This window comes from Tamandua tetradactyla, chromosome 6 (genome assembly GCF_023851605.1).
Source record: "Tamandua tetradactyla isolate mTamTet1 chromosome 6, mTamTet1.pri, whole genome shotgun sequence".
Lineage (NCBI taxonomy): Eukaryota > Metazoa > Chordata > Mammalia > Pilosa > Myrmecophagidae > Tamandua > Tamandua tetradactyla.
In genome coordinates, this window is record NC_135332.1 from 10,185,261 (window position 1) to 10,209,639 (window position 24,379).

The following is a 24,379-nucleotide window of genomic DNA, read 5'->3' on the forward strand; positions in this document are numbered from 1 at the left end:
GGGTCAGGCAAGAGTATGGGGGTTGGGGGGGTTTCCTTTGGGATTTGTTAGCAAATTGTATGAGAAGCTGTTCTTTATCTTGTCTGAGGATATCATCAGAAGATATGGGCTCTATATTACACCTAAACTAAATATAAAATACCTGTGGAATACTACATTCAGAATTTTAAAGAATAAGCTCATTTATCCAGTATTCATCTGGTATTGGCTGTCTCCTGGGAACTTATTAGAAAAGCAGAATCCCAGATGCCAATTCCACCGGAATCAGAATCCGCATTTTAACCAGCTCCTCGGGTGATTCAGGTGTAAAGTAATTAGTTCTGAGAGGTGCTGGTGTGAAACAACCCTTCCGAGAGGGCAGGAGGCAGAAGAAAATGACTTCGGTAGACATTTCTATTCCTTATCTCCCACCTTCCCTTTCTTCCTTCCTATTGGCCTGTTATCTCTCCGTTCATCCATTCATCCACCCTTTTATCCATTCATCCATTTTCTATCAATCCAGCCACCCATTCCCCCATCCATCATCTCTTGTGATCACTTTTCAAACATTTTTTTTCTGGCACAGTACCCTAATAGGTACATTGTGAGTATCTGAGATGAAAACATAATCTTTGCCTTTCAGGTTATTAAAATTCTACATAGGTTGGGTGCACAGGTGGTTCAGTGATAGGATGCTCGCCTGCCATGAGAGAGATCTGGGTTCAATTCCTGGCCCATGTACTCCCCCCCCACAAAAAAAAATCAAAGTCCTACAAAGAGATTCTTTAGAGGGAAATAAGTTAAATATTCAATAAACAAATGGAAAAAAATAATCCGCATTAGAAATAGGAAAGCACCAAATATGGAGGTGCAGGGAGGATGTAAACCAAGGAGATGATTGGCACAGAATGAATGCAGTCAGGGGAGGCTTCGCTAAAGGGACATGTAGGGGAACGTGGGTGGGTCGCAATGGCATGCTAAAAGGGGTCTGCTCAAGAGGCTTTGAAAAGATCATGGACACTATCGATGTCTAATGAGGTGGTTTGGGTAATCCTCAAAGTCGCTGAGCCTGAAATTAATGTAAAATGCCTCATGTAGTATACTATTTTAATTAATAATAATTGCTACTGTTAAAAATGGGAGAACTAGGAAGGAGGAAGAAGAGGAGAAGAAAGTGGGAAGGAATCCTGATAGGAAGAAGAATGTGAATTACCCACAAATGTGAAACTAATTTCAGAGCTTTATTAGAGAGTATGCATAAGACATATATAAGGTATAAAAATTAACAAATGAAACCGGTACATTTACTTCTAAGTGTAAGGAAAAAAAAAAACTTGAAAGATGATTTTTTAAAAGTTTTTAGAATAACTTTTCTGATTATACGTCCTTTGTGAAAAGTTTCAGAAGGGAAAAAATAATGACAATTTCTAATTCCATTACCCAGAAATAACTATTTTTACTGGGGTGTGAGTGGTGAGTTTTATCTTTCCAGTCTGAAGGATTCATTTAAAAATTTCTCAGAAACACCTCTTCCTCCACAGGTATAGTCCATGATCTGTCGCATGGTCTAGATATGTGTTGTGCTTGTGCTGTGGGCTCAGACACGCCTCTTGCAGAGGTTTCCATCAAAACTCTGGTTGTGTTGGTCGGATTTGGTATATCTTCATGCCACAGTGTGCCTTTCCTATTCCGTGACCGCTTACTTCTCTACTAAATGTGCAATAGATAAAATAGATTCGATCTGGGCGTTCGACTCAGTAATAACGCTTTAAGCTCTTACTGCACATACCGGGGCAATGAAGGTGAAATAAGTACAGGAAACATTTCTTTCTATTGATGGATTAGCAATCCTACAAAAAGGGATGCAACATGAAATAGAAAACCAAGTTCAAAGCAATAAGCAGATGTGTAGTGGAGTTACAGATGTTCCTTTTGAGTTGGACAACTTGGGGAGAGGAAGGTGACAAAGGGATGGAGAAATCAGGCCCCCTGGTGGTAGAGAAATGACTCTGCCAAGCCGGCCGGGAGTGACGAGACTGGTTCTTCTTGCTTTCAGACGTCAAGCCTTCAAACGTGCTGATCAATATTCTGGGCCAAGTGAAGATGTGCGATTTTGGAATCAGTGGCTACCTTGTGGACTCTGTTGCTAAAACTATTGACGCAGGCTGCAAACCCTATATGGCTGTAAGTGCTGCAGCTGCAGGTGGCATCTGAGAATTGCAACTGCTGGCAAACTATAAACCCTGCCAGGAGATAGGAGATGGATGTAACAAGAAGAAAAATTGAAATGGGCTATTTCCCAGCCTTGCCTCAGACTCAAGAAATGGAATCCTTAGTTACTTGGATCCCATGTGTTATTGTTATTTTAAAATCAGGTTTAAAAAAAGAGATCGTATTGTTTGACAACACATGTGAGTGTTACATGTAGCCCGTGCAGTGTTTCACACTGAGTTGCAGGTAAGTGTTACCTTGTTTGTTGAGGACAGAACAGCAAAAAATTAGCCAAACAAGTCAGGTGGGTCCATCGTAGGAGAACCTCAACTGTGAATGTTTATTGCCCTTAGCCGAGATCTTGGGCCCCTTTAACTTCAGGGGTTTGTAATGTATTTATTCGCTTTGAAAATGGACTTGTGCTTGGGATCAAAAGCTTCCTTTCTGGGTTCAGCTAAACATTGCATAGGTCTGTGAACACTGGCAAGTAACCCAGTGACCCTTGATGCTATTTTTACTGAGTTCAGGACTCTTGGAGTTGGTAGCAAGGATGATTCTAGACTGGCAGAGTAGTTTTATAACGTGCACCCTGTTTCTTGTAAGGTTGACATTGAAATTTGTCATGGATTGTGAAAAGACTTTGATCCATTACTATCTCCCAGAAAAGACCAACATTGAATGAGGAAATTCCCATGGAGATGTTGATATCAATCATAGGGAGGGGTCTGCTTGGCCTGGGAGACATTTTAACAGCTTAAAACAGCTCACTTGGAGTGGTTCTTCCCCCACTCCTGAGCTGAGATGCGGAGGAGACTGCTATCACAGTTGTCTTTTTCTGTCTTCTTTCCAGCCTGAAAGAATAAACCCAGAACTCAACCAGAAGGGATACAGTGTGAAATCTGACATCTGGAGTTTGGGTATCACAATGGTAGTGTATGATAATCTTTGTGTTCTTTGAGGTTCTGGGTTGACTTTGGGACCAAGAGGCAAATGCTCTAAATGCTGAGGTTGGGCATCCTTTCCTGCCTGAGAGGGCCAGAGACTGTGAATGATACACATATAAATGGTATAGTATAAATGCTGCACTGGGATTGGGCAAACCCAGTTTCTCTCTTAATTCTGCTCTGAACTAGGTACATGGCCCTGGGTAAGTGATGTCATCACATGGACTGCCTTACTGTCCTCATCTGAAAAATGAGAGGGTCTGGCTAGGTTCTTTATAGTTTAAAATTAAATTATTCTAGGGGGTGCCGGGGTAGTTCAGTGGTTGAAGTCTCACCTACTGTTTGGGAGAGCTGGGTTCAATTCCCGGTCCATGCCCTTCCAAAAAAAACAAGCAAATAAAAAACAAACAAAACAAAAATGGTGCTTCAGTAACAAGTTACTCGCATGGAAGAATAATGAAATGTGACCCCACCATGCAGCATTCAAAAATAAATTTTTAATTATTCTGATACACGCAAGAAGTTTAAGCTACTCAGAAAGTGCTAATGTATTGACCCAGTTGTGTCATCCGGATTGCAGGCTATATTTGCCTGTATACTTTTATGATAGTTTTTTTCAAATGGGTTTTTTAAAAAATACTTTTATTGAGAAATCTTCACACACATACAGTCCATACATGGTGTCCAGTGGCTCACAATATCATCACATAGTCATGTATTCATCACCATGATCATTTTTTAGAACTTAGTCACTCCAGAAAAAGAGATAAAAAGAAAAAACTCATACATCTCCATACCCTTTACCCCTCCCCCTCATTGACCACTAGTATTTCCATCTACCCAATTTATTTTACCCCTTATGCCCTCCATTATTTATTTATTTTTTATCCATATTTTTTTTACTAATCAGTCCATTCTCTGGATAAAAGGAGCATCAGACATAAAGTTTTCACATTCACACGGTCACATTGTAAAATTTCTATCTCTATACAGTTGTCTTCAAGAAATGTGATAGAAGTTTTGACAGTTGAGATAAGATATAGCAAATTTCTCTAGGTTCAGCCCTAAAATTATGCAGTCAGCTCCTTATGGATAATTTAGTGAACATAAAGTTTCAGTATATCCCCACGCTCTGGAATTACCCACTGTGAACCTGGCTCCTTCCCAGGCTCAGCAGCTGATTAAATCCTATGAGTTATTTCAAGTTCCCTGCCCAGAAAACACATGATCCTATAATGGCAAGGTGGCCTTTGCTCAATTCCAAAAAAAGATCAGCCATTTGGTCCTTGGTTATTTTTTTTTCCCTCTACCAGAAGACCTGCAGATGGCAGCAGATGCACAGATCTGTAAAAATCAGCGTGAGAAATACTTTTCAGACCGAACACTTCTTGTTTTATAGCCTGAAGTTTGATATTGATGCTTTACAACTTTTTTTAAAAGGCTACAGTGAGTTTTAATGAAGGACTCAGTTTTAAATCAGCTTAAATGACTGTTTCTAGTAAGATGATATTAAAAATTCCTATCACTAGGAATTGAGGGAAAATCACTAGAAAATATATTATTTCTTTTTCTTCCCCTAAATTTCACTTGAGCTTCACCTTTGTACTTCCTCTGCTTTCCCTGCAATAAAACACGCCTGCTTCCCTAAAGCAGCCCATTTTAAATTAGCGTCTCCTTGTTTTCCTCTCCCCTCCTAGATTGAGTTGGCCATCCTTCGGTTTCCCTATGATTCATGGGGAACTCCCTTTCAGCAGCTGAAGCAGGTGGTAGAGGAACCGTCGCCACAACTCCCAGCCGACAAGTTCTCTGCAGAGTTTGTTGACTTTACCTCACAGTGGTAAGAGCGCCTCATCTCCCAGGCGTCGGTGCAGAAGAAGTTGAGTTCTCATGGATTTGGGCCATCAGGTTTAATCCATTATGCATACATTCATTCCAAAAGCACGGACAGGGTACGCCTTTTGTGCTGGAGATGCAGAGATTACGATCATAGTTGGTGTCCTCATCGAGCTCAGAGTCAAGTAGGGAAGCCTCATGTTATGGTATAATGTGGCAAGTCCAGTTATGAACATATGCAGAGGGCCTTTTAGGAGCTCAGAAGAGTGGTATCAGGAAAGACTTTTTCTAGGAGATAAATCCTGAGCTGAGAGCATGTGAGGTACTTTTCCAACAAAAGGAAGATAGCAGGAGGAAAAGTATTCCAAGCAGAAGGAACATCATGCATAGGGTTGCAAAAGCGAGAAATACCTTTATAAGTACTATAAGCATATTGATGTTGATTAAAGCTTGAAGAGAAAGGCTGGTAGCACTTATTGGAGATTTAGTGAGAGGGAACAGATAAGATGCAAAGGATTACCTGGGGTGAAAAGATAATGGGTAGCTGAAGCTTGTTACTTAGGTATCTAGAAGTCTTACAAAGTAATTCTAGTGTTTTGTTTTCTGGTTTGTTTTTTTCATTGGAGCAGTTGTAGGTTTACAGAGAAACCATGCAGAAAATACAGAGTTCCCATATACCCCTCTATGGTTAACACTTCACATTAACTTGGCACTTTATTATAATTGAGGAAAGAATATTATTATAATTGTATTAGTACCTATAATCCTAGTTTACATTAGGGTTCACTGTTTGTGTTGTACAGTCCTATGTATTTTTTAAAGTTTTTATTATAGTAACATATATACAACCTAAAATTTCCTCTTTCACCCACATTCAAGTATGCAATTCAGTGTTGTTAATTACAGTCACAGTGTTGTGCTACCATCACCACTAGCCATTACCAAAATTTTTCCGTCACCCCAAACAAACAGACTGCCTCATATAGAACATTTGCTAACTGTGGATATACTTGCCTGTGAGGGTATAATCGACTGTGTTGGATGTTTGGGGAGGGAATCCAAAGAGGGAAGGAGCCATAGTAATCTGCAAACTTTGGTTTTCATGGAAATTTCCAATGGAATCTGTGCACGTAAGAGCGGAGATGTTTTCTTTAGACAATCTAGTGAATGGCATAACTTGATATTAATGCCCATTGCAGCAAGTGCTGCCGGGAAGAGGATGCTAAAGGTAAAGCATAAAACGGGGCCAAGTTAGTTTATGTGGAATCCTGCAGAAGCTGATGAGAAGTGGAAAGAAGAGGAATTAGAGGTGACAATGAACCCGGGCCCTGGAGAGAAGCAGTTCTGGCCACTTACTGCTGAGAAAGGAGCTGAAATATTGAAAGATGCTGAAGAGTACAGAGGACACGAAAGCAACATCTCCGTCATAGTTATTTTTGGCCTCCATACTCTTTAGAAGTGTTCTGAATATATATATATTTTTTGAGAAAAATGTTGTGAAAAAGGAACTCTCTGTTGCTTGTGGAACTAAGGTCTCTTGTGTGAGCCCTAAGTCCCAGCTCTCTCCTAGTAGTTTTCCTAATGGTGCATGAGGCTGGCCTACAGTTGTTTGTTTTTGGCTGAATTGCTAGAGAATAGCTGGGCTCTGAGCTCCAGAGTAGTCTGTGCATTCTCTAGGCTGCTGAAGTAGTCCTGACCTGTTTGTTTTCCCTAAGTGAGTGTGCTAGATGTGGTGGTGCCTGGGCCTGGTTGAGGTGGGTTTATGAATTTGCCTTCTGAGTTTAAGCCCTGCATGTTTTTATTTTCTTTCTTATCCTTCATGTTCACATAAGAAACAGGGCAATACATCTTGGATAGTTCAGACCAATAGTTTCCAGGAAGTGGTAATGGTGAAGGATCTGTCCTATGGAGTCTCTTCGAACTATCCTTCCTAGTACCCTTCTCCCACTGGCCCCCTTTCCCAAGACTCTGGGTACTTCAGAAAACTGTGATAAGAGTGAGAAAGCTGAGTCCCCTATTGTGAAGCATTGGTTTAACCTAAGGGTTCTCAACTCTGGCTGCTCATTTTATAGGGCATTTTCAAAAATTCTGCTGCCTAGGGCCACCCTCAAAGATTCTGATTTAATTGGTCTGGGTAGGGTCCTAAATACCAGTGTTTTCCAAATGGACCTCAAGGCGTTCTAATGTGCAGCCAGGAGATAGAATCCTGGTTTACATATAGGATCTTTGGGCCAGCTATCAACTGCTTCCTTTGCAGAAAGCTTCCATTTTCCTACCATTTATTAAAAAGTCATCCAGCTGCTTCATTTTTCTTTCACCAATGTGTTTTCTTCTCTTGCTTAATGTTCCTCCCAAAGAATTGGGGCTTTAAAACTTCTTACAGGTATTTTTTGAATAAAAATCTTGAAAAAAGAAATAACTTTTCTAATTTTAAGGTATGTACGCATACGTGGAAGATTCAAACAGTTGTATTAGTGTTGTTTATGTAGAGCTTATTCAAAGGTCCCTTATACCACCCTTGGAGATTAATTTTTTTCTCTAGTTCTGCTCCCAACTACCATAGTTCATTAATTTTAAGATGTTGGGCCGTAGACTACCATAGTTCATTAATTTTAAAATATTGGGCCATAGTTATGCTCCAGGTTTCCCAGAACTGTTAAGTCAATTTTGTTAACATTGTTTACGTTGTGTCATCTCATTTACAGTCAGGAAAGCCGGTCTGGCTTGCTTCAGCAGTTTATAAAAAATAATAACCATAGAAAAGAACTCAAATCACTTCAACTTTGAAGTCACCAAAGAATACGTTTTTCTCTTTCAAACTCAGTGTTGTAGCTCTAATACTTTAAGATAGCAGTTGTGTAAAGTAGTGAGTGGTTTCTGTTGGTAGGGGAATTGGGAAGGAGGAATGGAGCATTACTTCTGATTTTTATGAGGGTTCCGAGTCATCCTCAGTTGGTTATTTTAAGAGCACAGGCTCTCTTATTTCAGACTCCAGGTCACTAGTTTCCTTGCCTGCCATAAGCCCCCAATAGGTTTTCTTTCATAGCTCCTGAGGAAGGACATTAAGTGGTTTTGAAGCCAACTGAGAAAAGTTACCTCACAATTCAAAAAAAGTCATGGATTTTTCAAAATCCTATGATTGCTTGAATCTCTGTGGAAGCAATTTGCTGTTCATGTATATTTGCATATACTCTACCCAGAACCAGTCTAGTTATTTCACTTGTTTTTACTACTGACAGTTTTAAGTTTGAGCTGTAGCTGGGTGAAAAGGATAGAGAAGAATTTCTGAAGAAACACCTATTTCTTGAAAGGAATGTTAAGCCTGTGAGCATAACTCCCTTTTATCAGCAGTTCTTCCATTTCCCTAAAGCTGTATTGCAGAGGCACATCTTCACGAACAGACCCTTTTTTAAGTGATCTCTTTATAGTTCCTATCTTTTTGTAACTTAGTCAGGCTGGGTTCCTTGAAGTCTTCTCAGAAAACCCCAACTCATTTTGGTTAGTGAGGGAAAGGGACCACAGATTTGGAAAGTAAAAAAATTAAACTCAAATTTTAAGATAGGTGCAACTATTTTTTACCTCCTGCACCTGTTTTGGGGCTAAATGCACAACTTGAAGAAAGAGGGCACGTTACTTACAACCTGTCAGAGTATTTTTGACCTTTTGTGGGGTACATAAGCATTTGATGTCATCACAAAGCTGCTACGTATATTAGGGTTTGCTGTGATATCACATCTGCATCCAGGGATCAACTTGGTAGCCACTCTCCACTGTCCACTGAGTAATGATTACTGCTTGTCAGTGGGTGGTGGGTGGACTAGCCACTTACAGGCTGACATCATCACATCTAAAGTTAGCTCTAGAACCCTGACTCCTAGCTACTATAGTTCTTTTGCAGTTGTGTTAGAGGAATTTTTCATGAAAGAAAGAGAGAGAGAAGATAAAGGCATTTATGTACTTGAATAAAAGCTGAAAGACTTTTTATAAACCCTTTCTGCCCTTATTTTGAAATCAGATTACTAATTGTTTTTTTTTTCCCCTTTTTCTCCATGCATTGCTTTCTTATCATCGGGGTTTTAGAGAGTTCCTGGGAGTGGGTGGTGCTGGGCATAAGGGCTTTGTTTTGGGATTCGTTGCGGTTTGGCCCAACCACTAAACTATCGGGGACCCTCTTCTCCTCAGCTTCTCACTGCTTGCTAGACGACACTGCCGCACGCAGAAAAGGGGCTCGAGCCAGGGGTCTGGGTCCAAGGGGCTCACGCAGGAGACCTCGCTGCGGGTCTAAAGGACTGGAGGCCGAGCCAATTAAGGCATGCAGCGAGGTAGCTTTATTGTTGGTAGACGCTTATGCCAGGGCCGCCAGAAGCTAAAGACCACGAGGCTCCCTGAGCCCTGGATTATATACAGTTTGAGGAGAGGCGGAGTTAGGGCGTGGCCTCCAGGGGAGGGTAGCCAATCACACAGGGAGGACGGATGAGTGACTGTGATCATAGAGATGCTGTTCCTGAGTGTACTTGTAGCAGTGGATGTTGGGCAGGTGGAGGACTAAGGAGAAGGCCAATAGGGTTAAAGAGACAAGACTGCATCATCACTAGTCGCCGGTGAGGCCTGTAATTCAGAGGCCTAGAAGAACCAGACCGTGCCAAAATGGCGAGGGAGGGAGAGAAAAAGACTAAGCTACCAGGCCAAGAATAAAAGTATGCCACAATTCGTAATAGAGAATTCTAGTCCTGCAAAAGGGTTAGCAAATTAGTTTCTCAAAAATGGAACCTTAACAGCATTATACTTTTCACTATCATCTCTTCCTAAAGTTTCACAGGTCTGAGGACTGGCAGAAGTCTCTAGAAATCATCTGCCATGTGCCAAAATAACTGACTTCCTTTTAGCTTTCCTCCAGGCCTGTGTAAGAGACCCTGTGCCCAGGGAGCTCTCCTGACCAGCCTGATGGATAATGGAAAATGTGGGAGGTCCACCCAGACATTAGAACTGCCCGACTCAGAGTAACTAGCGTAAAAAAAAGACAATCAAATGCAATCTCCAGTTTTGTTTGGGAATGACAGCAGCAGGAGGCACTGGATAGTTACTTAGCTCATGACACATGGATGGCTTCAGAGGAGCGGTGTGTTTTTATTCCGTGAATGCACCAAACAGCCCTTCTTGGAAACGATCAGGGGGGATTCAAATAGGCAGAAATCCTCTGGTCAGCACAGACTCCACGCTAGCAATTCTCAAGACAGCACAAAGCTGTTTTTTAGTGTCAGCTACGGTCAGGAACGTGTGTTGTGGCATTTGGAAGAGGAATTAGGGCAGTTAGCTAATTGCACGCTTGAAAATGACAAGCCACTTGAAAATTCAAAAGTCTGACTTAGATCCAAAAAGAAATTGGGGTAGCTTTGAACTCCACAGTTGTTATTTTATACTGAATTTCAAGCACTTCCTATTCAACATGGAAAGTTCGCTTTTTTTCCCCCTAACCTTATCCTGAGTATTTTGCTATTCTTAGCCCATGTTTTGAAGTGTTCTTGATTTAGAAGATTGAGAGAATGGCTTATATCAGTTATATTAATTCAGTAAACAGCCTGGGTTTGCTGTGTAAGTATTTTCCATCAATACTCTGCAGTAGTGCTTGGAGTAAATTTTGAACTTTCTAATTTGGGGCCATAAGTCAAGCCATAGTCCATTGGCCAGCAGTCTCTGAGGTTTCAGGAATCTTTGACACTGTGATGGATCCAATTTTGGGTACTTTCCCAAATTAAAAAAGTTTAATCTCTTTTCTATGGAGATTTAAGAAAATTCTGGAGAAATTTTCATGAACTGTTCTAAGAGTCAAAAGATAAGACATCCTGACTTAAGAATCACCTGTCCTTAAAAAATAGAAGTGTTTAAGTTTCTACCCAAAGGGAAGAGGGGTTCTGTTTCATTATCTACTAAATAGAAGATCGAAGACCAACAACATTGCAAAGATCACTGGTTGGTAAAAGACGCCATTGTTTTAATATTTGAAAAACACTCTTTCCACCAGACTGTCATTCCCTTTGGTTGTGTTATTGACCCATGAAAGCTAATATTGGACAGGTAGACTGTGGTCCTAAATGAGAATGTTTTCAGGTTCATTGCAGAGCTAGGGTCTGATGACTGACTTGTGTTCCGTCCAAATAAAGACCCTGGAAAGCAACCACTTTCATACTGAATATGCCTTTAATGTTGTGTTTGTGCTTTTTGTTACTGATTTGGCAAATTTAAATTGTTCAAGTTATAAAGAGGACATTCTAGGGTTTTTTTTTTTTTTTTTTTTTTTATGTGTGTGGGTAGGCACTGGGAATCGAACCCGGGTCTCCGGCATGGCAGGTGGGAACTCTGCCACTGAGCCACCATCGCCCACCTGACATTCTGGTTTTTTATTTACTTTGAACAATAGCCGGAAATAAAGGCTTTTGTAATCAGCCTGTTTGTTTTATTAGGATCTATGTACAGATCAGCCATGCTCCTGGGGCCACATTTCTTCTGTATTTCTTTCTAGGTGAACTAGCTCTTGAACTTCAAAAGTAAAAGTTATGCTTCCTGGGGTGGTGTGTGTGTGTTTGTGTTATGTGTTTGTGAGTGTCTGTGTGTGTTGAGAATGTTCCCAAACAAACACACTGGCCAGAGAGGCTTCTTTTAAGTGAATTCCATCCCACAGAAGGGGATAAAATGTCGCAACACGGAGGAAAACTGCAGTACATGTAGATCAGGGTTTTTCAACCTTGACGTTGACATTTGGACCAGATGATTCCTTGTCGTGGACAGCAGTCCTGTGCCTTGGACGATGTGTAGCAGCATCCTTGGCTTCTAGCCAGTAACACCCTCCCTCCTCCACCAGTTATGATAAGCCAAAAACTTCCAGCCATTGCCAAATGTCCCCTTGGGGACAGAGTTACCTCCAGTAGAGAACCACTGGTAGAGTGGTACATGAAAACCATAAGTGGTGGTCACAAGCTCTCATTCATTTCACTTAGGCACACCTTCCCATATCAATCCCACTTTGACAGTTGCTAATTCCTCTTTCTAATCCATTCTTATTTTTATCCTCAGTTGAGATGAAACTTTCTCTCATAGGTTGTCTGGGCACTAAGGTCACTAGTTCCTAGGTCTGCCCTCAGTTCCAGGCTGAAACTTCTCTCCTCACATCTACCAGTGCCCTGTCTCAGGTTCCCTGGCTTCTACCCACAGCATTGCCTGGAATAAACTGGTAGGCTGCTTTCAGTTGTTTTGGTTCAAAAGCTTCTTCTTCTTCTCGCTCTCTCAGTTTTGTTTTGTTTTTTTTTTTTTCATTTCGTTTTGCTTTGAACACAGTTTCTCAAAGCGTCGCAACAACTTCACCCTCTTACGGCTCTGTGCCTTTACTCCCTCATTATTACTAGCCTGTGTGGATGGGGCAGAGCTCATGTCACACATTCTAGGTCTCATCTGCTCAAAAAGATCCATTCGCACAAATACCAGCAACCTGACAATCAGTCACCTTTTGGTTCCTTCAACCCTAGGCTAAGTTCCTTGCCATTCATGTATGATTTTGTGGCCCCATGGGTAGACGAGTCTCTAGGATACCTTGCAAATCATAGTTTTCAAAATCATCCTTTTCTCCATTCTGTAACTGGGAATTTCAATTCCAAATAAGCCACTTCCTTTATTTTTTTCCATTTTGAGGCTGGAGGGTGGATATAGGGGTGGGTTGAAGATAGGGGTGAGGGGCTGGTCTCTTCATATTGCAATTTTATTACTTTTGCTTCTGGTATCAAATGTTATTAAAATACAGATGGCTGAACAAACAGAAGCCACTTGACGGCAGTGCATTACCACAAAGTATTTCTAAGAAGAATAATTGCTAAGTCACTGTCTGAGTGTGCTTTCTCTTTCATCAGCCAAGATGCTGTAAACAGGTAGCACTGCCTTAGAAATTACATGGGTTTATTGCTTCGATCTCAGGCATTTTAGATTAGGGATATAATCTAAAAAGCAAGTAAATTCAGGGGCACCAGAAGCAAAGGAGAACCCGGTATTGAAGAAAGCAAAAAGTTAAAATATCTAAGCATAAAAGAAACAATTGCCAATTTCTTTGCCAATGGGGGTAGATTAAAAGCTGCTTTAAAGGAAAAGAGATATGCATTTTGGAATATGTTGCCTGTAGATCAGAAAAATTAGTTTGTATCTCATTGGTCAGTTATCAAAAGGAAAGAAAATACAAACACGCACACATCTATTTTTTCCCATTGAGGTACACCCAACTTTGATTTCAAACAAAATTTATAATTGTAACAGAAGAGGCAAGTCAAGATAGAAGGCCTATTTTTTCAATACATTTTTAAAGTTGGTTATGTTTAGCTTTCTACAGGTTCTGAAATCCTAGTCTAGTGAAAATACAGATGGATTCTAGGTTTTGATGTGATTATTTTTTCTCTTCAAGCTTGAAGAAGAATTCCAAAGAACGGCCAACATATCCAGAGCTAATGGTAAGTATTATTAGCCGTGTAGACATGTCCAAACCAAGAGCTCAGTGAAGGTAAAGTGACGAAGGTCTAAATTATAATAAAATATCTGTATTGTAAGAGCTGATTCATTAAGATATCAGTGACAGGAATTAAACTCAAAAAGGAAGAGTTGAGAGTCCTGCTTTAGTGTAACCCAGGACAAGTCACTATTCTTGGCAGTTTTTTCCAGGCTGATAGACCTAAGATGTGATATGGACCAAATTATGTCTATAAAATACTTTATATTTTCAAATTTTAAAGATGCTAGAAGTTACAATTATTTACTAATATGAAATGAAGGAAAGCATGGATTAAGAGAATTCAATAATGAAAGAAACTTAAATGTTACATACTGATTAATTTTTGATAACATATCTAGGATTAATGAATGAAAAATTTTGGTGATATTCCTACTTTTTTTTTTGGAAAAAATCACTTTGCTTTCTCCATGTAGTTTTCTCTTTAGGGGAAAAATAAGACAAAGTTTATTATTCATTTGCATCATAATACCTTCCCATTCACAGTTTATCACTTGAACTATATATGAAAATAAGAGTTATTTTAAAACAATTTCTCTTAGATTGTGGTAACTGCGGTTCTATGAACAAATGATTCTTTAGTAAAGATGACAAAGACACTAACTTGGCCGTGCTTTGCTATCTCAAGTCTTATGTTGAATGTGGGAGAAACACATTTTGAAACAGGTGATATTATAAAATTCAGACTGTTTACTAATTTATGTTAACTCTGCTCTAGATTTGTCTTAGTTAGAGAACTTTTATTTTTTAGTGGGAGAAGGAAGAGTTATGTTCATGCACAATTTCAAAAAAGATAAGAGCAAATATTGACACCATTTCTTATCTGGAGGAGTTCTTTGGCAGGCATTAAAGGCTTGTTCCTGTCCCTTTCTACCCACAAGAGATACTTGATCTTCAGGACCAACCTTGGGCAGGTGATAGAAGTATGGGTTCCTGATATGTTTATTTGTTCATTTATTTATTTTGGGTGCATGGTCCTGGAATCAAACCCAGGTCTTCTGCATGGAAGGTGGTAAGCATTCTACTGCTGAACCACTGTGTACCAGGTTCCTGATATCTTTTAATGAATGGAATGCTAAGGTGGCTCAGATGTGGGAAACATGCAGATTGGAGATGTGAAGCCAGGTAGAGTTCTGGAGCTGATCAGGCAGGTGCATGGTCGTCACAGCCAATTAAGTGGATTTTCAGTTCTGTTGGTTAGGCTTTAAGTCTAAAGCATTCTCCAGATTGGATGACACTAAAAGAACACTGGGAGGTCTGAGAAGAGACATCCTTTCTGCTGGGGCTTTGATTGCCCTTTTTAAAAAGGCAACCCCAACAGATTCAGCACTCTACCAGCTGTATTATAAGACCTCCAGTTGAGGGGAGAGAGATGAGTAATGCTTGAAAAAATCTTATCTTACTATACATGTTTGGATTGAATATTTCCTCTCTATTATTAGTTTTATACAATCACTCTAGCTGTGCAGTAACAGTGTGAATAATGTCACATTGTTTTCAAACTTGCACAAAACCAAGGAAGGTTTCTCTTGTAAAGGGAAACAGGTATATATCTCGTACACTTTTACGTTTTTACGAATACATTGAGTATGGAATTATGGGTGTGCTATCACATTTCTGAATGTGGAATTGTTATGTTGTAACTAGGAGGGCAGGCTACATTTTGGCTCTCACATGGGGACAATCTAATCAAAACCCTATTAGCTTGATGATTTTTCCATTATTCAGCATCTCTCTTTTTTTTAAATAACCAGTCAGAGGCCTTTTCAGACCTGGCTACCCTTTCTGGGTATGCTTATGCACTCTGGAGTCTTTTAAACTTGATTTCACATAAAGTGCAATAGACATAGAATGATTCCTGTGGGATTATATGGAGCCTGCACTACTACTTTAAAGCCACCTTGTTTTGTCACTCATTTCAGATAAAATTTCTGTATCCTTCTGGCTATTTAAAATGCAGAACATATTTTTCTCCCAGGTGGCTTCTTATCAGAAGCTTCACTGAAGCACACTTGAGAAGAAGATGCTGAGCTAGAGCTTAATAGTCATTGGCAGCTGTGTTCACGTCTGGGTTTGCATATAGAATTGCACCTTCCCCAAAACTTCTAAGGCTGGTGTTTCATGGCCGACATATTAATGTTCGGAGCTTGTGTGGGTCCTCTCCTCCTTCTCACGGGATTAGGCTTTGTGGTACTGGAAATGGACTTTCCTTTTATGACTGCGACTGTTCCCTGCTTTCCTGCGGAATTGAGGTTTTAAATGGAAAATCTGAGTCCAAACTCCCTGTGCTTAGCATTGGGAAAAACAGATGTGGTGAGGCTATTATTGTTTACATTTTAGGGGTTGGTGGGGAGGTAGGGAGAAAAAAAATCCATTTTCCAGGTGAAAGTATAATTAAAGTCCCAACCCAGATGTTTACATCTTATAGAAGCCCCAAATGTTTTTCTCCTGAAGTTGGACTGAGACATTTATACCCTTTAAGATCAAACCACTTGCCTATCCTCTCAAACTTCCGTTGGGGGATTTGCCTCAGTAAGATTTCTTCTTCTAGAGCAGGGGTCAGCCTGCTTTTACTGTAGAGGACCAGATTGTAAATATTTTAGTCTTTGTGGTCCAGACACTTGCTATAACAACCACACAGCTCTGCTGTAGTAGCCTTGAAAGTGGCTATATCCACTGTGCAAACAGATGAGCATGGCTGTATTCTAATCCAACTTTATTTCAAAACCAGGGAGTGGGCTAGTTTTGGCCCCTGGACCAGAGTTTGCTGACCCCTGTTCTAGATGACGACTTCCAGCAGTGATAACCAGTGACTCAAACAACCCACAAGGGGACCATGTTCTCCACATAGGCTGGGATGTTCTAGATTGAGTCGCAGTGGTACGCAAGGATGCCTGAACCCTAGGGTGAGCTGTTGGGTATGGGATGTGAGACCATTGGTGAATGAGTACAGCTTGCCTCTCTGCTCTTGGTGGTAGGTTCTGAGTCTTCTGTGTTTTCTGCCAGCACAAAAGTGAACCTGAAAGGTGGTGAAGTCCTCCCTTCTTGTCCTGGGATCCTCGTTAGAAAAATCCAGCCTGGTCTGGGCATCCTCCCATGGTGCCTCCTTCACCCTTGTCCTGGTCTCTGTCCTTGCTATTCTTAGTTCATTGCTTATGGAAGGGTCTGAGCTCCCTCCCAACCTCTTACAGCCTCAAAACCACACACAAAGGCGAGTCACACTTTCCATTTTCACATGCCTGTCTGCTTTCCCGTCCCCCCTGCCCCTCTCCTCACTGCATTTTCCCAGCCTGGAAATGAACTGAAAAGCTGCCTGAGGTTTTTTTTTTTTTTTTTTTTTAAATGTAGGCTTTAGATGAGGTTATTGAATTCATTCACAGTCTCAGGCCACAGCCAGTGAGCTATTAGCCACCAGGAGATCAAGAGGCAAGGTGGGATTGGCAAGCATTGGGAAGCGGTCACAAAACTATCTGAGGCTTTAGCATGTTCTGTTTTGATAGCAAAAAGCTTTTAAGCACATTAAAAGATCTCTAAATGTCAAGAGGATGTGGGAAAGCTAATAACCATGATGATAAAGCACTTGGTAAGTGTGCTGTGTAAGGGGTTAGTAAGCAGAAAGAGTGCTGTTATTTAGTCACCCAGGGGACGCAGTTAATAGAGCGGGTGTGTGAGGCTGTGAGCCAGAGTCCACCGGGTTACTCCAGAGGGACCAGGCAGACAACCCTTGGCATTTTCAGAGTCCCACTATTTAACGGTGACCACCTGCCTTCTTTTTGGAGCTTCGGTCTTTGCTCCCTTCCCATTTGCTCTGCTTCCTACAACTTCCCGGGGTGAGCACTCGGTTCCCCACTGAGCTGACTCATCCAGCCCTCTGCTGTCGGATTCCAAACAAATATAATTAGAAAACCTACAGCTAGGCAAGATGACAGTTGTATACTAAAACTCCCAAAGTCAGGGGAAACAGAGTGAGTCATCTACACGTCTGCAGGCAAAAATGCTCATTTTTAGCTGTGCAACTGGTTGTTGAAAATAGTACCAGCCATCGAGCGGGGAGGTGGGCGTGGCCGGTGGGGGCGGCAGGCACATGGGCGGGTTCTACCTGAGGGAACTTTCCTTTCTGGTTTGGTTGGTTGGTTCCATTTCCTCTGTGAGAGTTGTGGGTCATGAGCTAATGCATCTCTTTTATTTAATTAGAGGTCTAAAGTTCCATGTGACAACTGGGCACTTACTGTGACAAAACTGAGCAATGTGGGAAGGCTTGTTCTGGTGCAGAGAAAACGATTCCGTTTCTTGCAGAATCGTTTTCAAACGCCTGCCCTCTAGATTTGTGTCGAGACTATTCCTCCCGCCAAGAGCTCGAATTGACGTTTTCTTAGAGTTTACTTAATCTGAGCTGGGTGGATGGGGCCAGTTGTCCCCTTTTCAGTATTTAATCTCTCAAGTTGACTGTCCTCTCTCTACATGTACCCAGAGTTTGGCAGGGCTACATCATTTTCCAGGTGGACCCACTCTTCATCAAGAGAGAGGGAAGTATAACTCATGACTGTAGATGTGGCTGAGAAAATGGCTTTGTTAGCTGTTGCCATTCACACCAGCTCTCCATGTCACCGGCAAGAACTGCCTTGCTCATTTACTGTTCCATAAAATTGGTTTTTTTGTGTTTCTGTTCTGAGACATGAAAGTGCTTAAATCTACAAAATTTCTCATTATTTTCCTACCATATCAGTCTAAAATTATTTCATGGGGGGCAGGGTTATTTGTCAAAACTTTGGAAGGCTTTGCTAGCCCTGTATTTTATCATAGATGGGATTTACATAAGCTATTTACATGTGTTTCAAAGCAGTAGGTCTGTAAATGGTTAACACAGAGATGTCAAAATGGGAGGCAGTGGCAACTGAGAGATACTTTTAAAGTGTTTGCATCTCTAGCTGTGTGCTTGAATTAGGGAAGGGGTAGGAGGAGTCTGACTTATCCCTGATAGAGGTACTTAATGTGGTTATCAAACAGTTCTGTTTTATTTGCTAACCTCATACATTTTCAGTGGCAAATATTAATACCGTATATGTTTCATTTCTTTTCCAGCAACATCCATTTTTCACCCTACACGAATCCAAAGCAACAGATGTGGCATCTTTTGTAAAACTGATTCTTGGAGACTAAAAAAACCAATGGACTTAAATTATCGACCCCCGTGTGGATTGGTGGGTTGATGGGGTGACGTGAGTTCACTAAAGCACCAATAGAAACTCATCATTGAGATAATTTAACCCTGCCTCACAGAAGGTTTTTTCCCTCCTGTTTCCTCCCCCCCCCCAAAGGGGGTCTTGGAATCTATAGTATAGAATGAACTGTCTAGATGGATGAAATATGATAAAGGCTTAGGACTTAAAAAAGGTGATTAAATATTTAATGATGCGTCATATGAGTCCTTAAGCTTCTGAGACTTCTCTTGTTCTTTGCAAAATGAACGCATTGGCTCTGGTAAAAAGGTGCTACCGTAGTGATGAAATTGTAAGTAGATTTGTAGTTTGTCCCACTTATTATTTTAATATTTATATTTAAGCGCTTGGTTGAAAAAATTCCATTTTATGCGAGGAGGATGATACAAAAGAGAAGCTGGGTTGGCAATATTTATAGGGCTTTTATTTTTTAAGTTCAGTCGTGCCTGTGGTTCAGGAGAAATTATTTAATATGCATCTTTAAGAAAATTATAAAAATATCAATAAGGAGCTCTTCTCGTGAAATGTCTGTTCCAGCTGTTGTGCTTGCTGCCAACGTCTAAACTTCTGCTCGATCCTACGTAATTACCAAATGTTTTATGTGAAGTGGCAAAATATCCCAGTCATAGACCTTTTCCAACTTTGCAAACATGAAGATCACTTTTGTTCCAGCTCCGAGTCACACATTCGATGCTCTTGGCATTTGTGGTATAGTATTAACGGAATGTGACTTGTGAACGTGATTTTATAACTGTCTCGCTGTCTGTGTGTATGCATGTGTTTGGTACATCACGAGTCCGGCCAAGTGGCTTCTGTGAACATCTATATTTAATAGGAAGGATATTTGTTATTGTTTGGGGGGAAGCATCTTATCAAACCAGGCAGAGAATTGGTGCCTTCTTCTGCTTTGGTCCCTTCTACAATATAGAAGCCCAAGGAATGCCTTTGTAGTTAATGTACTGCTTTGCTTTATTTTACTCTCTTGTTCAGGAAAGGGGCCTTACTATTAATGGAAGGGTTGCAATAGAAGACAACTCAAGGCGGGTAGTTTCTTCCAATAAGTTTCTTCCAACTGTTGGAATTAAGGACTTGATTCCTAGGCAGAAGCTTCCACATTTCCACAGGCCACCTCTGTCTTCAGGAGCATGCAGTAGCTAGCTCCACTACAGGAGCAGATTGACTTAGCAACAGAAGTTCTTTCCCATGTTTAAATACACCAACAGCTTCTCTGGTTTGGGGCTCTAGGTTCCTAGTGTAGGATCAGGGAATGAAGGGGTCCATAGGAAAATACTGATCTATAATAATCGATGAACCACTGCTTTTGGACATCATGTTTATACAAGGCTACTCGTGAAGTACAAAGAGAGAGGATTTTGATTAAGAAATAATAATAATGGAGAAAGCGCACACTTTCTTTCCTCGAATCCTTCCCCTTTTAGATTTTGAAGTGCAGACCTATTTGTATCTCCCTTTCTTCTCCTCTTTGATGTTGGCCTTTAGCTCAGGGTGGTTGCCCAAAGCAGGTACGGCCTTATGTCATATCCAGTTCTCAGAGATTCCTGGGTTTGGTTCAATATCAGCTTCACCCACTTTGAAGCTATCACTGTCCTCCTTTTTCTATCTAGAAAAGGGGTATTCTCCCACTGATTATGGCCATTCACTCTCCCACCCACTTTCCTCACTGTGGATCCTTTTCTCTTTGAGACCATGGGGAAAGAAAATCACAGCTGTGTTTCTTGTTCTATTTACCATCTTAAAAACACATGAAGTAGTAGGAGAAAAAAAATCTGAGATCATCCTATTACGGCTGTTGGTGAAGTATGAAAAGCTGAATCGACCTTCTGGTGTGGACCAGATTGCTGCTGCTTGCTCAGTGTGGTTTCTCCTTTGAAATGTTCCTAGGGTGTGTATGTCTCATGTTTGCCACTCTACCTGTGAGAGCCCAAAGCCTGACCTTGCACAGCACTGGGGTAGAGAAGCAGCTGGTCTGTGCTTCTCAACCCTGCTGTACGTAGGAATCCCTGGGAGCTTGTGAACACTCTCTGGCTCCCAGAGATTTGGATTTAATGATTAAATTCTATTTAATAAATAGAAGCTCCTTGGGTAACTCTGGTGTGCAGTAGGGTTGAGAACTCTGGTTTGGAACCTCCTAAAGAGAGACTTGTCTTAAAAATTACTTTCTCTAGAACATTTGTAGAGTAGCAAGTGACTGTAAAGGGTGACAAGATCCCTTAGTTCTCTCCTTTGCATCTCTAAGGGGACATCTTTGCCACTATTAGAGAAGATACGGTCCTGGGACAGTGATTTGAAATTTGAAATGCCATTTCTTTATAGAAGCAATATTCTGCAAGGTGATTCGGTATCTTGGGTATTACAATAGACTGGCTTCATAAAATTGCTAGTCCAAGTTTTACAGTGTGTGTTGTTTTTTTTTCCCTTTGGAGATCTCTATTGAAAGTTCAAACCAATCAACTTTTAAGTAAATATATGTGATACATAAACTAGCTATAAGTTGGGAGTCTCATGTACATACAGATGAATTTTTATATAGTGAGAAAAGATGTCCATATCCAGGGGTGATATGCAAAATATTCAATGCTCTACCAGCTGGGCAGTCTGAATAGCAGCACTGTTTATACCTATCAGAGTATTGCAAACCGGTTTATCTCTACAAAAGAGATCATGCTCTTTTTCCAAATGTATTTTATTTGGTATTATATAATTGTTCATATTATGAATCATCTTTATGTTTGTAAAAATATCTATCAGGCTGATTAAGAGGCGTGCCAAAAAAAGTGATGTGAATGATTTTTGAAACAATTATAATCATATATGTGTACATATCAGTGAATATTGTCCTTCTAAGTAGACTTTTGGAGAGACTATATATTTATATAAATAATGCTACTAAAATGCTTTTGCCACTTCTCTTTCAGAAAAGCCTTCAGAGTCCATTCCCTCTTCTATTCGTGTAACATGTAGAATCATCCTTTTAGAGTTATTCCTTAGTTTAGTTTAGTTTTTTTTTTTGGTGGCGGGGGTGCATGGTCTGGGAATTGAACTTGGGTCTCCCACATGGGAGGTGAGCATTCTAGCACTGAACCACCTGTGCACCCAGTTTAGTTTAGTTTTATTTCGTTTTTTATCGAAAACACCTCTCCAGGTGTTTCCCTGTTTGGTTGACTCACCTTGTTGATCAGACTCCACACCAAGCTGTGTTTGGCAGTTCATTGAAGACAAATCTGCCCTCAGAGCTGGAGCTTTGCCATCACTGAGGCTTTGTAAAATACCGGGTCGTGGGCTCTGAAGATAATTTCAAATGTAGATTTCCCCCAAAAGTTTTGTGTGTGTGTGTGTTTAAGCAAGGTCATCCTTGCTGGAATAGGTGTAGAGCCTCCCAAAACAGTGACTTTGAAGGAGTAAGAATTCCCACTGATATATATATATATATATATTTGTTGAAAAATGTCAGCCAGACTGTCACAGATGTCACCTCTGTTAGCCGTGATTAAGTCCCTGGCACAGAAAACAGTCCGTGATTTTAAAGACTCTATTTGGTTATACTCAGAACAATGTGGTTAAAGAAGCAGCTTCTTTCTTGGTTAAACCATTCTGAAATCAAAATGAGTATGTGTGGGTATTGCTCAAAGTTATTTGTGGTTTACGATACTTGCACAGCCTCTGAGCCTAAGAAAAAATCTTATATGTCAAAGATTCCCAAAGTTTCTCTATTCACCATGCCATTAGTTGTCTTTAATAATACTTTCCTGGGGCCCATAGCCAATTCCATTTAAGCGGTTAGGCCCAGACAACTTAATAGGAGTAGTTTACACAATGTCCAGTATACGTTGCTGTGTTTCCTTTGAAGATTAAGGAACCCATGAGTTTGTTGTGGCACCCCTCAGCACACAGTTTGGGAACCACAGATCTGTGTCATCCTGATGCTTGTACTGCCTACAGTTGGAGACCCTCCAGATGGATTTCTTGGTCACTCGACTGCCCATATCACTTCATTCTTTGTGCTTGATTGTTGTTATCGTTTATTGCCTGCCTCTTGCTGATGATCTTTTTAATAGAGGTCTTACCCTGCTTGGCTGCTGGTTCATTCTGTGTTGACAGAGATGTTTAACCTGGAGGACAAACCAGCTGATATGCCCCAGCACAGAGGATGCTGACACTGATACTAAAAGAGCTTCTGATTTCTTCAGATGCACTCGATTTAGTATCTTTGGCATGTAATCACAATGGAGGCAGAAAGGGGCTAATAGCTTCCTATTTTAACACTAAAAATGTCTTGGTTGACCAAGAGGCTTCATTGGCTCTGATCAGAGAAACAATTCTGTGTATCACAAAAGCTTGAGGTGTCTGACAAAACACTTTATATTTAGCCTGGAAGTGCAAAGGTTGCATGGTTCCTAATATTCTGCCCAGATCTTTTGTGGCTGCACAACTCCTCTGATGTTGAGTGTAAAATATGTATGTTCATAAAACTGATCAGAGTCAGTGGTCAGATCTAGTGAAATGAATGAAACCTCTAGCATGATAGCTTGTGATTTTGCCTTCTTAATGTCCATGATTTATGATTTTAAGGGGTTTTTGCTGGCTTAAAGGTATCTTCCACTTCATTGAATTAGTAAGTGTACAGGCATTAGAATAAATGTCACCTTTGTAAGACTTATTTTTTACTTTTAAATTGGAAGGTGCTGTTTTCAGTTGGAACCATGAAACTTGAAATGTCAGATGAAAAAATGCAAGAGTGAAATCTTAAAAGAGCAAGCTACTAAATCTGATAGAATAGATAAAAGGGTGTTTGAATCTAGTTGGTCTGTGCTCCTCTTATCTTGTCTGGGTGTTTGTGTGCGTGTGTGTGCGCTGTTAAATGAGCTGGCAGCTAAAGATACTCTTTGATTTTTAATTGGGGTACCCTGCATCCCTTCGGAAATCTAATAAAGCTAGAACCTTTTCCCTAAGAAAATGCAACTTGTACGTGGAACTTGTAGTGTTGGAAACATTTTTTGTTAGCGTGGGGGTGTCCAGTTCAAAGACCCTGTAGGTTCAATAACCTCTACTTTGTAGAAGGTGGACTGTGACGTCCCAGACCAGGAGTTGGCAAACTTTTTCTGTAAATGGGCAGAGAGTAAATATTTTTGGCTTTGTTGTCCATATGGTCTCTGTCACAACTACTCAATCCTACTGTTGTGAAAGCATCCATAAGTGATATGGAAGTGAATGGGCGTGGTGGTAGTATTCCAATAAAACTTTTGTTTACAAAATCAGGAAATGGGCTGGATTTGGACCACAGGCCATAGTTTGCTAACCCTAGACTTTCAAATATAAAACTCCATTGGATTAATTATGTCCATAGAGTATTTCCACTTAGTGAAAAATTAGCTCAGTTTCTACTGAGACAGGTTAGGTAGGTGGACCTAGGAAAATGAATTCGGAAAAGATGGACACTGTTCAGTCCTCTGTAAGTTGCCTCCTAATTGTTCAGATAAGTTGCATTTGCTCTAGAAGCTGGTGGAACAGTTTGCTTCTGATTGGACTGAATATCTACTTTTCCCATTTCTATGCAATAACCAACATCACATTTCATCTTGGAAATAAAAGGCACCCTTCTCTTAGATGTCGACTCCATCCTTGGATCTTAA

The 24,379-nt window shown here is 40.6% G+C and overlaps 1 protein-coding gene across 4 annotated transcripts in view; it reads left to right on the forward strand.

Moving 5' to 3' along the window:
* Positions 1–18,929, forward strand: part of MAP2K6 (mitogen-activated protein kinase kinase 6) — a 112,292-nt gene extending 93,363 nt beyond the window's left edge. For all 4 annotated transcript variants that reach the window (XM_077163691.1, XM_077163692.1, XM_077163693.1 and 1 more), the window contains exons 8-12: positions 2,036–2,163; positions 3,041–3,118; positions 4,832–4,971; positions 13,408–13,453; positions 18,592–18,929. In XM_077163691.1, the coding sequence (XP_077019806.1) occupies positions 2,036–2,163; positions 3,041–3,118; positions 4,832–4,971; positions 13,408–13,453; positions 18,592–18,669 (470 nt within the window). In that variant the 3' untranslated portion in view covers positions 18,670–18,929. The remainder of the gene's footprint in view (positions 1–2,035; positions 2,164–3,040; positions 3,119–4,831; positions 4,972–13,407; positions 13,454–18,591) is intronic.
* The last annotated feature ends 5,450 nt before the right edge of the window (positions 18,930–24,379 follow it).